This window comes from Salmo salar, chromosome ssa22 (genome assembly GCF_905237065.1).
Source record: "Salmo salar chromosome ssa22, Ssal_v3.1, whole genome shotgun sequence".
In the NCBI taxonomy this organism is placed as follows: domain Eukaryota; kingdom Metazoa; phylum Chordata; class Actinopteri; order Salmoniformes; family Salmonidae; genus Salmo; species Salmo salar.
Window position 1 is genome coordinate 13,115,001 of NC_059463.1, and position 12,857 is coordinate 13,127,857.

At 51.8% G+C, this 12,857-nt stretch overlaps 1 protein-coding gene across 4 annotated transcripts in view; it reads left to right on the forward strand.

Annotated features, from left to right (window-relative positions):
* The window catches only part of LOC106582832 (SLIT-ROBO Rho GTPase-activating protein 2), a 140,165-nt gene extending 127,430 nt beyond the window's left edge, over positions 1 to 12,735 (forward strand). For 3 of the 4 annotated variants that reach the window (XM_014166320.2, XM_014166323.2, XM_014166322.2), the window contains 7 exons: positions 1,106 to 1,330; positions 2,074 to 2,150; positions 6,988 to 7,186; positions 7,381 to 7,509; positions 7,716 to 7,941; positions 8,189 to 8,299; positions 8,418 to 12,735. In XM_014166320.2, the coding sequence (XP_014021795.1) occupies positions 1,106 to 1,330; positions 2,074 to 2,150; positions 6,988 to 7,186; positions 7,381 to 7,509; positions 7,716 to 7,941; positions 8,189 to 8,299; positions 8,418 to 8,924 (1,474 nt within the window). In that variant the 3' untranslated portion in view covers positions 8,925 to 12,735. The remainder of the gene's footprint in view (positions 1 to 1,105; positions 1,331 to 2,073; positions 2,151 to 6,987; positions 7,187 to 7,380; positions 7,510 to 7,715; positions 7,942 to 8,188; positions 8,300 to 8,417) is intronic. The other variant, XM_014166321.2, reaches the window with a different exon arrangement.
* The last annotated feature ends 122 nt before the right edge of the window (positions 12,736 to 12,857 follow it).

Genomic DNA, 12,857 nt, shown 5'->3' on the forward strand with positions numbered 1-12,857 from the left:
TTTAGACATTGCAGTCGTATACACACAAAGACACAGACACAGATGATGGGTAATGATTTCAACAGGAATGTGATAAAGGCGGTGCGTGTGTGTGTTCGTGCTTAACCCTCTCTTCTCTCCCCAGCCTGTCCCAGTACAGTGACCTGCTGTCTTCTCTCCCCAGCCTGTCCCAGTACAGTGACCTGCTGTCCTCTCTCCCCAGCCTGTCCCAGTACAGTGACCTGCTGTCTTCTCTCCCCAGCCTGTCCCAGTACAGTGACCTGCTGTCCTCTCTCCCCAGCCTGTCCCAGTACAGTGACCTGCTGTCTTCTCTCCCCAGCCTGTCCCAGTACAGTGACCTGCTGTCCTCTCTCCCCAGCCTGTCCCAGTACAGTGACCTGCTGTCCTCTCTCCCCAGCCTGTCCCAGTACAGTGACCTGCTGTCCTCTCTCCCCAGCCTGTCCCAGTACAGTGACCTGCTGTCCTCTCTCCCCAGCCTGTCCCGGTACAGTGAGGACAACATGATGGATCCCTATAACCTGCTGTCCTCTCTCCCCAGCCTGTCCCGGTACAGTGAGGACAACATGATGGATCCCTATAACCTGCTGTCTTCTCTCCCCAGCCTGTCCCGGTACAGTGAGGACAACATGATGGATCCCTATAACCTGCTGTCCTCTCTCCCCAGCCTGTCCCGGTACAGTGAGGACAACATGATGGATCCCTATAACCTGCTGTCCTCTCTCCCCAGCCTGTCCCGGTACAGTGAGGACAACATGATGGATCCCTATAACCTGCTGTCCTCTCTCCCCAGCCTGTCCCGGTACAGTGAGGACAACATGATGGATCCCTATAACCTGCTGTCCTCTCTCCCTAGCCTGTCCCGGTACAGTGAGGACAACATGATGGATCCCTATAACCTGCTGTCCTCTCTCCCCAGCCTGTCCCGGCACAGTGAGGACAACATGATGGATCCCTATAACCTGCTGTCCTCTCTCCCCAGCCTGTCCCGGTACAGTGAGGACAACATGATGGATCCCTATAACCTGCTGTCCTCTCTCCCCAGCCTGTCCCGGTACAGTGAGGACAACATGATGGATCCCTATAACCTGCTGTCCTCTCTCCCCAGCCTGTCCCGGTACAGTGAGGACAACATGATGGATCCCTATAACCTGGCCATCTGCTTCGGGCCCACACTGATGTCAGTCCCAGAGAGCTGTGACCAGGTGTCCTGCCAGGCCCACGTTAACGAGCTCATCAAGACCATCATCATCCACCACGACGGGGTCTTCCCCGGACCACGTGACCTGCAGGGGCCCGTCTACATCAGTCCAGGGGCCACTGACGAGTACTGGTGAGTGGGGGCGTGTGTGTGAGGCAGAGAGGTGCAGGGGCCCCTATACGAGTAGTGAGGTAGACACAAGGGACCTGTTTACTACTGAGAACTGGTGAGCTGTGTGTGTGTGTGTGTGTGTGTGTGTGTGAGGTAGAAAGTGGTAGAGACGGGACTAGGGGATGGTGAAGGGTTTTGGGGGGGGGTGTAGTGATTTAAGGGTCTGAGGAGCCAGGAGGATCCGCTTACCCACAGAGTGCTGATCTAAGGCCCAAAAGATAGACACACACACACACACACACACACGCACACACACACCTAGGTTGGACCAGTCCATTAGTGTAACAGTAGAAGTGGCAGGTAGGCAGGCATGCCGGCCAGCTTGCCAAAGCAACCCAGAGACACTGCAGTAACGTCGAGGATCTCTCCAGTGAAGAAGATCTCTGCCTCTGGCCAGACCTAACGAGACGAATGGAAGTATCTGATGTTGTCGTATTGAAACCATTTCATCTCTCATCCTCTCATTCATAAACACATGAGGTCTTTTAGCTGAAGTGTGTGTTCATCAGCTGTAGGTGATCACATGGTTTACACACAGACACACACACCCCCAGGGAAAACACATGTACATATCTGGTCTGTTTTGCTGCGTGACCAGCTGTTTCACCAGTTGCTAATTTTCCCACCCCCATTCAAAATCAAATCAAATCTCTCTCTCTCTCTCTCTCTCTCTCTCTCTCTCTCTCTCTCTCTCTCTCTCTCAGTGATCCCCACTGTGAGCCCCCCCTGGTGGACATACCTGCTCCTAACACCATCTCTGTCATCCACAACAGCGATGATGGTGAGTACACAGCAATATGTACACACACACACACTGTTGAAAACATTTTTCCATAATTCTTCTTTGGACTGTGATGAGCCGAAGTTTGCCCACTGGTGGCAAACATGATGCCCACGGATGCCAAGCTGCCCCCCCCCCACTCCCTCACTCCCTCACTCTGCCCCTAACTCTAAAGCTGCTTCTATCAGTAACATTCTGCTTCTGACTTCCCCTGCCCCCTGGCCACGTCCTACAGCCACACTCTGACCTCTTATATCCATCCCCCTTATGAGCACTTCATAACAGCTGTGTGATCACTCTATGACTGTGTGCTCCCCAACCTCTTCGTCTGTAACCAACTGCTGTGGCACTAACCTGCTTGATACTAACACGCTTCCCTCTCTCTGCCCCTGCCCCTCCTCCCCTGTTTCTCCTCTCTCTCTACCCCTGCCCCTCCTCCCCTGTTTCTCCTCTCTCTCTACCCCTGCCCCTCCTCCCCTGTTTCTCCTCTCTCTCTACCCCTGCCCCTCCTCCCCTGTTTCTCCTCTCTCTCTACCCCTCCTCCTCCTCCCCTGTTTCTCCCCTCTTTTCCCTGTTTCTCCCCTCTCTCCCCTGTTTCTCCCCTCTTTTCCCTGTTTCTCCCCTCTCTCTCCCCTGTTTCTCCTCCCTCTCTCCCCTGTTTCTCCCCTCTCTCTCCTGTTTCTCCCCTCTCTCTCTCCTGTTTCTCCCCTCTCTCTCCTGTTTCTCCCTCTCTCTCTCCTGTTTCTCCCCTCTCTCTCTCCTGTTTCTCCCCTCTCTCTCCCCTGTTTCTCCCCTCTCTCCCCTGTTTCTCCTCTCTCTCCCCTGTTTCTCCTCTCTCTCTACCCCTGCCCCTCCTCCCCTGTTTCTCCTCTCTCTCTACCCCTGCCCCTCCTCCCCTGTTTCTCCTCTCTCTCTACCCCTGCCCCTCCTCCCCTGTTTCTCCTCTCTCTCTACCCCTCCTCCTCCTCCCCTGTTTCTCCTCTCTCTCTCCTGTTTCTCCTCTCTCTCTCTCCTGTTTCTCCCCTCTTTTCCCTGTTTCTCCCCTCTCTCTCCCCTGTTTCTCCCCTCTCTCTCCCCTGTTTCTCCCCTCTCTCCCCTGTTTCTTCCCTCTCTCTCCCTCCTCCCCTGTTTCTCCCCTCTCTCTCCTGTTTCTCCCCTCTCTCCCTGTTTCTCCCCTCTCTCTCCCTCCTCCCCTGTTTCTCCCCTCTCTCTCCTGTTTCTCCCCTCTCTCTCCTGTTTCTCCCCTCGCTCTCCCCTGTTTCTCCCCTCTCTCCCCTGTTTCTCCCCTCTCTCTCCCCTGTTTCTCCCCTCTCTCTCCTGTTTCTCCCCTCTCTCTCCCCTGTTTCTCCTCTCTCTCCCCTGTTTCTCCCCTCTCTCTCCTGTTTCTCCCCTCTCTCTCCTGTTTCTCCCCTCTCTCCCCTGTTTCTCCCCTCTCTCTCCTGTTTCTCCCCTCTCTCTCCTGTTTCTCCCCTCTCTCCCCTGTTTCTCCCCTCTCTCTCCTGTTTCTCCCCTCTCTCTCCTGTTTCTCCCCTCTCTCCCCTGTTTCTCCCCTCTCTCTCCTGTTTCTCCCCTCTCTCTCCCCTGTTTCTCCCCTCTCTCTCCCCTGTTTCTCCCCTCTCTCTCCCCTGTTTCTCCTCTCTCTCCCCTGTTTCTCCCCTCTCTCTCCTGTTTCTCCCCTCTCTCTCCCCTGTTTCTCCTCTCTCTCCCCTGTTTCTCCCCTCTCTCTCCTGTTTCTCCCCTCTCTCTCCTGTTTCTCCCCTCTCTCTCCTGTTTCTCCCCTCTCTCTCCCCTGTTTCTCCTCTCTCTCCCCTGTTTCTCCCCTCTCTCTCTCCTGTTTCTCCCCTCTCTCTCCTGTTTCTCCCCTCTCTCTCTCCTGTTTCTCCTCTCTCTCTCCTGTTTCTCCTCTCTCTCTCCTGTTTCTCCTCTCTCTCTCCCCTGTTTCTCCCCTCTCTCTCCCCTGTTTCTCCTCTCTCTCCCCTGTTTCTCCTCTCTCTCTCCTGTTTCTCCCCTCTCTCTCCTGTTTCTCCCCTCTCTCTCTCCTGTTTCTCCCCTCTCTCTCCTGTTTCTCCCCTCTCTCTCCCCTGTTTCTCCCCTCTCTCTCCTGTTTCTCCCCTCTCTCTCCTGTTTCTCCTCTCTCTCTCCTGTTTCTCCTCTCTCTCTCCTGTTTCTCCCCTCTCTCTCCTGTTTCTCCCCTCTCTCTCCTGTTTCTCCCCTCTCTCTCCCCTGTTTCTCCCCTCTCTCTCCTGTTTCTCCCCCTCTCTCCCCTGTTTCTCCCCTCTCTCTCCCCTGTTTCTCCCCTCTCTCTCCTGTTTCTCCCCTCTCTCTCCTGTTTCTCCTCTCTCTCTCCTGTTTCTCCTCTCTCTCTCCTGTTTCTCCCCTCTCTCTCCTGTTTCTCCCCTCTCTCTCCTGTTTCTCCCCTCTCTCTCCCCTGTTTCTCCCCTCTCTCTCCCCTGTTTCTCCCCTCTCTCTCCCCTGTTTCTCCTCTCTCTCTCCTGTTTCTCCCCTCTCTCTCCTGTTTCTCCCCTCTCTCTCTCCTGTTTCTCCCCTCTCTCTCCCCTGTTTCTCTCCTCTCTCTCCTGTTTCTCCCCTCTCTCTCCTGTTTCTCCCCTCTCTCTCTCCTGTTTCTCCCCTCTCTCTCCCCTGTTTCTCCCCTCTCTCTCCTGTTTCTCCCCTCTCTCTCCTGTTTCTCCCCTCTCTCTCTCCTGTTTCTCCCCTCTCTCTCTCCTGTTTCTCCCCTCTCTCTCTCCTGTTTCTCCTCTCTTTTCCCTGTTTCTCCCCTCTCTTTTCCCTGTTTCTCCCCTCTCTCTCTCCTGTTTCTCCCCTCTCTCTCCCCTGTTTCTCCCCTCTCTCTCCCCTGTTTCTCCCCTCTCTCTCCTGTTTCTCCCCTCTCTCTCTCCTGTTTCTCCCCTCTCTCTCCCCTGTTTCTCCCCTCTCTCTCCCCTGTTTCTCCCCTCTCTCTCCCCTGTTTCTCCCCTCTCTCTCCTGTTTCTCCCCTCTCTCTCCTGTTTCTCCTCTCTCTCCCCTGTTTCTCCTCTCTCTCTCCTGTTTCTGCTCTCTCTCTCCTGTTTCTCCCCTCTCTCTCTCCTGTTTCTCCCCTCTCTCTCCCCTGTTTCTCCCCTCTCTCTCCCCTGTTTCTCCCCTCTCTCTCCCCTGTTTCTCCCCTCTCTCTCCCTCCTCCCCTGTTTCTCCCCTCTCTCTCCCCTGTTTCTCCCCTCTCTCTCCCCTGTTTCTCCCCTGTTTCTCCCCTCTCTCCCCCTGTTTCTCCCCTCTCCTTCCCCTGTTTCTCCCCTCTCTCTCCCCTGTTTCTCCCCTCTCTCTCCCGTTTCCCCTCTCCCTCCCGTTTCTCCCCTCTCTTTTCCCTGTTTCTCCCCTCTCTTTTCCCTGTTTCTCCCCTCTCTCCCCCCTGTTTCTCCCCTCTCTCTCCCCTGTTTCTCCCCTCTCTCTCCCCTGTTTCTCCCCTCTCTCTCCCGTTTCTCCCCTCTCCCTCCCGTTTCTCCCCTCTCTTTTCCCCGTTTCTCCCCTCTCTCTCCCCTGTTTCTCCCCCTCTCTCCCGTTTCTCCCCTCTCCCTCCCGTTTCTCCCCTCTCTTTTCCCTGTTTCTCCCCTCTCTCTCCCGTTTCTCCCCTCTCTTTTCCCTGTTTCTCCCCTCTCTTTTCCCTGTTTCTCCCCTCTCTTTTCCCTGTTTCTCCCCTCTCTTTTCCCTGTTTCTCCCCTCTTTTCCATGTTTCTCCCCTCTTTTCCCTGTTTCTCCCCTCTTTTCCCTGTTTCTCCCCTCTTTTCCCTGTTTCTCCCCTCTCTTTTCCCTGTTTCTCCCCTCTCTTTTCCCTGTTTCTCCCCTCTCTTTTCCCTGTTTCTCCCCTCTCTTTTCCCTGTTTCTCCCCTCTCTCTTCCATGTTTCTCCCCTCTTTTCCATGTTTCTCCCCTCTCTTTTCCCTGTTTCTCCCCTCTCTTTTCCCTGTTTCTCCCCTCTCTCTTCCATGTTTCTCCCCTCTTTTCCATGTTTCTCCCCTCTCTTTTCCCTGTTTCTCCCCTCTCTTTTCCCTGTTTCTCCCCTCTTTTCCCTGTTTCTCCCCTCTCTTTTCCCTGTTTCTCCCCTCTCTTTTCCCTGTTTCTCCCCTCTCTCTTCCATGTTTCTCCCCTCTCTCTTCCATGTTTCTCCCCTCTCTTTTCCCTGTTTCTCCCCTCTCTTTTCCCTGTTTCTCCCCTCTCTCTTCCATGTTTCTCCCCTCTTTTCCATGTTTCTCCCCTCTCTTTTCCCTGTTTCTCCCCTCTCTTTTCCCTGTTTCTCCCCTCTCTTTTCCCTGTTTCTCCCCTCTTTTCCATGTTTCTCCCCTCTCTTTTCCCTGTTTCTCCCCTCTCTTTTCCCTGTTTCTCCCCTCTCTTTTCCCTGTTTCTCCCCTCTCTTTTCCCTGTTTCTCCCCTCTCTCTTCCATGTTTCTCCCCTCTTTTCCCTGTTTCTCCCCTCTCTTTTCCCTGTTTCTCCCCTCTCTCTTCCATGTTTCTCCCCTCTCTCTTCCATGTTTCTCCCCTCTCTTTTCCCTGTTTCTCCCCTCTCTTTTCCCTGTTTCTCCCCTCTCTCTTCCATGTTTCTCCCCTCTTTTCCATGTTTCTCCCCTCTCTTTTCCCTGTTTCTCCCCTCTCTTTTCCCTGTTTCTCCCCTCTCTTTTCCCTGTTTCTCCCCTCTCTTTTCCATGTTTCTCCCCTCTCTCTTCCCTGTTTCTCCCCTCACTCTTCCCTGTTTCTCCCCCCTCTCTCCCCTGTTTCTCCCCCTGTCCACCCCCCATTTCTCTCTCTCTTTATTTCTCCCTCCCCCTTCCTACCCTCTCTCTGACTCTCAGGCTCGTTGGTCATTTCAGAATCGGACCCAATAGAGGCCATTGCTCGCTTCGACTTCTCCGGAAGGACCAACCAGGAGCTGTCATTTAAGAAGGGCGCGTCTCTCTTCCTTTTCCAGCGAGCCAGTGATGACTGGTGGGAGGGCCGACACAACGGAGTGGACGGGCTGGTGCCTCACCAGTACATAGTGGTTCAGGACATGTAAGAAACCACAAGACCAGTGGACACCAGTTTACACTAGTACAGAAGGTTTCAGACCAGTACAGACCTGTTCAGCTCAGAATAAACCAGTACAAACCAGTATAGACCAGTACAGGCCAGCATAGAGAAGATGAGAGAAAGGAGTTGTAGTTGGCTTGGCTGTAGTCTGATGTGTGTGTGTGTGTGTGTTCCAGGCCGGACGGGGGCAGAGGCAGTCCGAAGACTGAAGCGGAGTTGCAGGATGAGAGAGTGTCCACTAGGGGCACCGCTGCCTCTCCTACTGGAGCTCATGTAGCTGACATCTACCTAGCCAACCTCAACAAGTAAGACACGCCAGGCACCAATCACAACACAGCATCTCGTCATTTACACCTTCAATGACCCAATCAGATCTCAGTCTGTTTTCACCTTCTCACTAAGCATTCTGATCTCTTTCTCTTTTTCTTTCATTCTCTCCCTCTTTCTCGCTCTCCCTCCCTCTCTCCGTCTCTTTTCTTTCTCGCCCCCCCTCTCTCTCTCCGTCTGTCAGGATGAGGAAGAGGCCTGAGTTGGGGAGTATCCGTAGGACCTTTTGGGGGTCTGAGGGGGTCCAGGGGGGTGATGTGTCCCTGTCTGGGGCGACAGGAGGGGGCGTAAGGACGGCCAGTCTGCCGGTGGGAGGGGCTCTGGTGAAGGAGTGCGGCGACAAGCGACCGGTCAGCGCCCATAGTGTCCTCAACTCCTCAATCACGCGCCACTCCTCTCTCAAGACCAAGGTAGCGTCATAAACATACCTTCTATCAGTACTGTACTATTGTTATTTTTCAGTTGTGGGGTATTATTATCTGTCAGTGGAGGCTGTTGAGGGGAGGACGACTCATAGTAATGGCTGGAATGGAGTCAATGAAATGGTATCAAAGACATCAGACACGGGGTTATGAGCTGTCCTCCCCTCAGCAGCCTCCACTGTTCTCTGTTAATTCTTGTCATTGCTGATTGTAATGAGTCTTATTTGTTGTGTAGGTGGAGAGCCCTCAGTTCTGCAAGGCGACTACCACGGGCCGCTCTAAGAGCTTCAGCAACCACCGGCCCCTGGATCCTGAGGTCATCGCTCAGATTGAGCCCACCTCACAGGTGTGCCCATCTCTCACCTCTGACACCGCACCTCTCACCTTTGACCCCTCACCTCTCAGCCAAATGTGTGCGCGCGTGTGTATTCTGATTTGTATCTGTCCGATCTCTCCTGTTTCAGGATATCGAGGCGGATATGAGCTCTGCTCTGAGTGAGCTGAAAGAGCTGGAGAGGCAGAGCAGTGTGAAGCACACACACACCCCCGACGTGGTGCTGGACACACTGGAGCAGCTGAAGGGTGTGTGTGGGGGTGGAGGCGCCTCCGAGCCCTCCAGTCCCCTCCACTCCCGTCTGCTGAGGGACAGCGAGGGCGCAGGGTCTCCACACTCACACCCCCTCCAACGCAGCGCCTCGTCCGCCAGCGACGTCCCCTCCTCCTTCCGCCCCTCCAAGCCCAGGAGCCCCCTGCCCTCTTCCGCGTCCTCCTCTCTCGCCTCCTCAGCCCTCTCTGCCTCCACTCCCTCCTTCCGAGAGCCTCGCCCTCCAGCCACGCGGCCCAAGCCGGTGGTCTTCCCCAAGGGTGGAGGGGGCGGCAGTCCGGCTATGGGCTCCCCAACCACCACTGTCCCCCCAACCCCTCCTCCCCCACCCCCACCCCAGCCCAACGACAAGTCCTGCCCCGCCTGAGGGCTCTCACACCCACCCACACACACACACACACACACACACACACACACACACACACACACACACACACACACACACACACACACACACACACACACACACACACTCCCCTTCGATCCACACACCCTGTCCCCATCTCCACTCACCCCAGTGATAAGTGGAATAGCTCTCACCTTGGATCAGCAAACTCTTAACCATTTATGGGGAAAACCCCTGAACCATATGTAAAGCATCCATGACTCAACTCTGCCCCCTCTTGGGAGCTTCAGTCATCACACCTCCCTTCTGACTGACACGGACCAATACAGAAAATCAAAAGAGGCATCGAAATGGACAAACAGCCTGACAAAAACAGATATGGCGCCCGTACTGTATATACTAGTGTGAGGTGTGCCTGTGTGAGGTGTGTGTGTGTGGCAATACCTTACACTTGAGTGAGAGCACTGTTTGATTTTAAATAGATGGGACATTTAAGGACATTTATCCCCATACCGGAGTGGACGGGAGGATTGGTTCACCTGGTTGGCTGTGTGTGTGGCAGTGTGACTCCTGGATCCACAATCTCTTAGAACACACAGACCGACTGTGGAACAGAGAACACTAACTCTGTAGAGACTCCGTAACATGTTCACTCTGCTGCTTCAAGGCTGGGGCAAGACTGGATCGGCCAGCCTGGACAGAACGAGAGAGAGAGAGAGAGAGTCGGACTGATAGATGGATGGCTGGACAGATGGAGGGACAGAGATGAGGAGAGGACCAGTGGATAAAGCAACTCCGGTGAAAAGCGGGGCTTTTTCTCAGATAGAAAAGCACTGGAGTTGAGAGTTCAGGGGGAAATGCCTGTTTCTATGTGTGGAGGAGAGAGCTAGGTTACATCTCTGATCCTCCTAGTCGTCTGGGCAGCAAGCGGAGTGTTGTGGGGATTCATTATAACACATAATACTAACCAGTAGAGGAGTCTTTTCTACTGTACTCTCCTACACTCTACATCAGGGCTTTTCAATTAGCGGCCCTCAGTGGCCAAAGTAATTTTTTTTTCTTTTCTAAGTGGAAATTGATTGACCAACTAATGTCATTGATTTGCCAGAGAGTCCAATCACCTGTTTCCCAGGTGGGAAGGAGTCCCTAGAATTGAATGAGGTAGTGACGGGCCCCCCAGGACCAGAATTGAATAGCCCTGCTCTACATTCAGTACAACCAACATAGTGCAACGCTTGTCTGGCTTTCCAGCAGCACCTCCTGCTGGTGCATAAGGGCACGACATGACCTTGCTCAATAACCTTTCTTTAGCAATAAGAGTCTGACAGACTCATCAACTCAGCAGCATGCCAGGCCTGCTGCTTCTCGCTCCCTTATATTCCCGGCATTAATATACGCTCTAATACAGAAGTAGAAAACACACACACACTCACACACACATGCATGACGTGTGTGTGTTCTGTGGCAGCTAAATGCCTTTTCAGGTTCTCCTCGCATGCTGGGGCCACAGCAGTCGCAGTGCTGACTGACTGACTGACTGACTGACTGACTGACTGACTGACTGACTGCATCTATCTACAACACAAGCAACGCGCCTCTTCGACCAGCTACACGCAAATTACGACTCCAAACAAAATCCGCAACCATGTTCTTTTCCTGTGTATATGTGTAATAATCATGATGAGAACTGGAAAAGTGCAGATGAGGAATCTCAGTGAGGTGGAAGAGTGTGTTTAGATACGCGCACAAACAAACCTCGTCAAGCACATTAGGAAATAATTATATTATGCTTCTTTTCTTCCAGTTGTTAGTTAATCCTCAGAATATGTAATACTAAACTGTCTTTCAGTGACTCTTCACAGCTCTTACAACTGAAACTTAAAGGGAAATCCCACTCAATAAAATCATTTGGTAATTGTATCATTAGTCCACTGTTGATACAGTCCCAAACTTGACTGCTGACAAGCAAAACATTTTTCAGGATGTTTTGCATCATCGTGAGGATGTGGCCGGTGACACTTTGCTTCTTGAAACCCCCAACATCTTGAAAACTTGACCGTTGATCTTCAAAACATTTTGGGACTGTATCAACAGTGGACTAATGAAACAAATACCAAAATATAGTTTTTAAGTGGATTTGCCCATTAACTGCGCATCATGAAGGGAACCAACTAATGGCAGCTTTTTGGAGACAGGGGGACCAGGAAGGGGACACAGACAGCATAGCCACTTCCTGTGTCACCAGAGCCACTCTGCTACCAGCATCACTGCTCACTAGGCTTAATGTTTGTGTGACTGACTAGTACTCAGTCCCAGTCATTTCAGCCATTTCTGGAAAAGTGTCACTCTGTTGTTCCTCTACCAATAGCATTGGTGTGTATCATGGGGGACCAGCATCCAATCATTTATTGGATTTATATAACCCAGTGACATGAGTTAAAGCGACAGCCCTGAGGTCTGTTCTGTTGTGCTCGTCTTTAAGAGAACCTCTGCTGTGACTCCCTAACTGTCTGTTACACAACTCTGACTGTCGCGTCACGTGGTCAATGTCAAAATACTCCTGTCCGTCACTGTGAGATCATTTGCATTTTCTGTAGTCTGAACTGTGATTTGTCAAGGGGCGAGTGGACAGAATGTTTTGATTGGTCAAGGTCAGTGGGAGGCGGGATGCTGTAGTGATTGACAGCGTTTACCACCCTGTCTGAGATCAGGATCATCAATGACAGGGCTCAGAGAACCCTCAGGGGAGAAGGGCAGAACAACTAGTTAACCATGCAGACATTTCTGTCTTTCCCCCTCTCCCTATCACCCTCCTGTCTCTGTATCTTTCTCCTCCTAGCATTCTCCCTCTGTTCCCACAGACACACAGCTTTTCCTTACAAATAGCCCTCTGTCGAGTTCCCTCCCTTACTTCCTCTCCACCCTGCAAACCCCAGGTATATAATTGTATTATTGCAATCCCAATTGCTCTGTAACAGGTGGTTGAATTCTTAAATGTAATGTTTTATCTCTGTGTGTATTTTCAGATGTATTTTACGATGTATTTTACATAGGGTTGCTCCCCTTACCTCATCTTTGGCCACTGGGGCGATTAGGCACTAACACACATGTCATACGAACACACACTCATGTCATACGAACACACACTCATGTCATACGAACACACACTCGTGTCATACGAACACACACTCATGTCATACGAACACACACTCATGTCATACGAACACACACTCGTGTCATACGAACACACACTCGTGTCATACGAACACACACTCATGTCATACGAACACACACTCATGTCATACGAACACACACTCATGTCATACGAACACACACTCATGTCATACGAACACACACTCATGTCATACGAACACACACTCATGGGTGATGCTTTGTGGTTGGAGTCTGTTCACCTGGCTTCGCTGTATAAGGAGCTAGGAGCCTCAGTCTCCACACCGTATTATCATCGCACACTTGAAATTACAGTGTGCTCACGGACTGATTTGAGTGAGGATGATTTTTATTCTGATTTAACTATTGTTAAATATGCATTTCTTGCCCATTTGAAATCACAAGACCGAGGGAAAAAAAGGAAAAAAAATGACTGTAATGTCAAATATATTTATAGTTGTCTCTGTATTACCGGAGAATCCTATGTTAAGATGTACTTTGTATATACAATGTTGTACATTACAGAGGTACACTGTTTTTCTGGTACAATATTGTACAGTAATAGCAATAGTAGTTTAATCAAATAGGTCTTAAATAATTCTATGTCTAGTTCTTGTAGTAGACTTTTTTTTTTAATAAACATCGCTTGCTATAAAAGGTCTCTGCGTTGGTGGGGAGATTATGGTGACGGTGACGACGGTGGATTGCAATGCATCTGGTTCTGTCTCTTCTCTCTCTCTCTCTCACACACACTCAGAGGATGAGACTTTTTGCATTCACCAC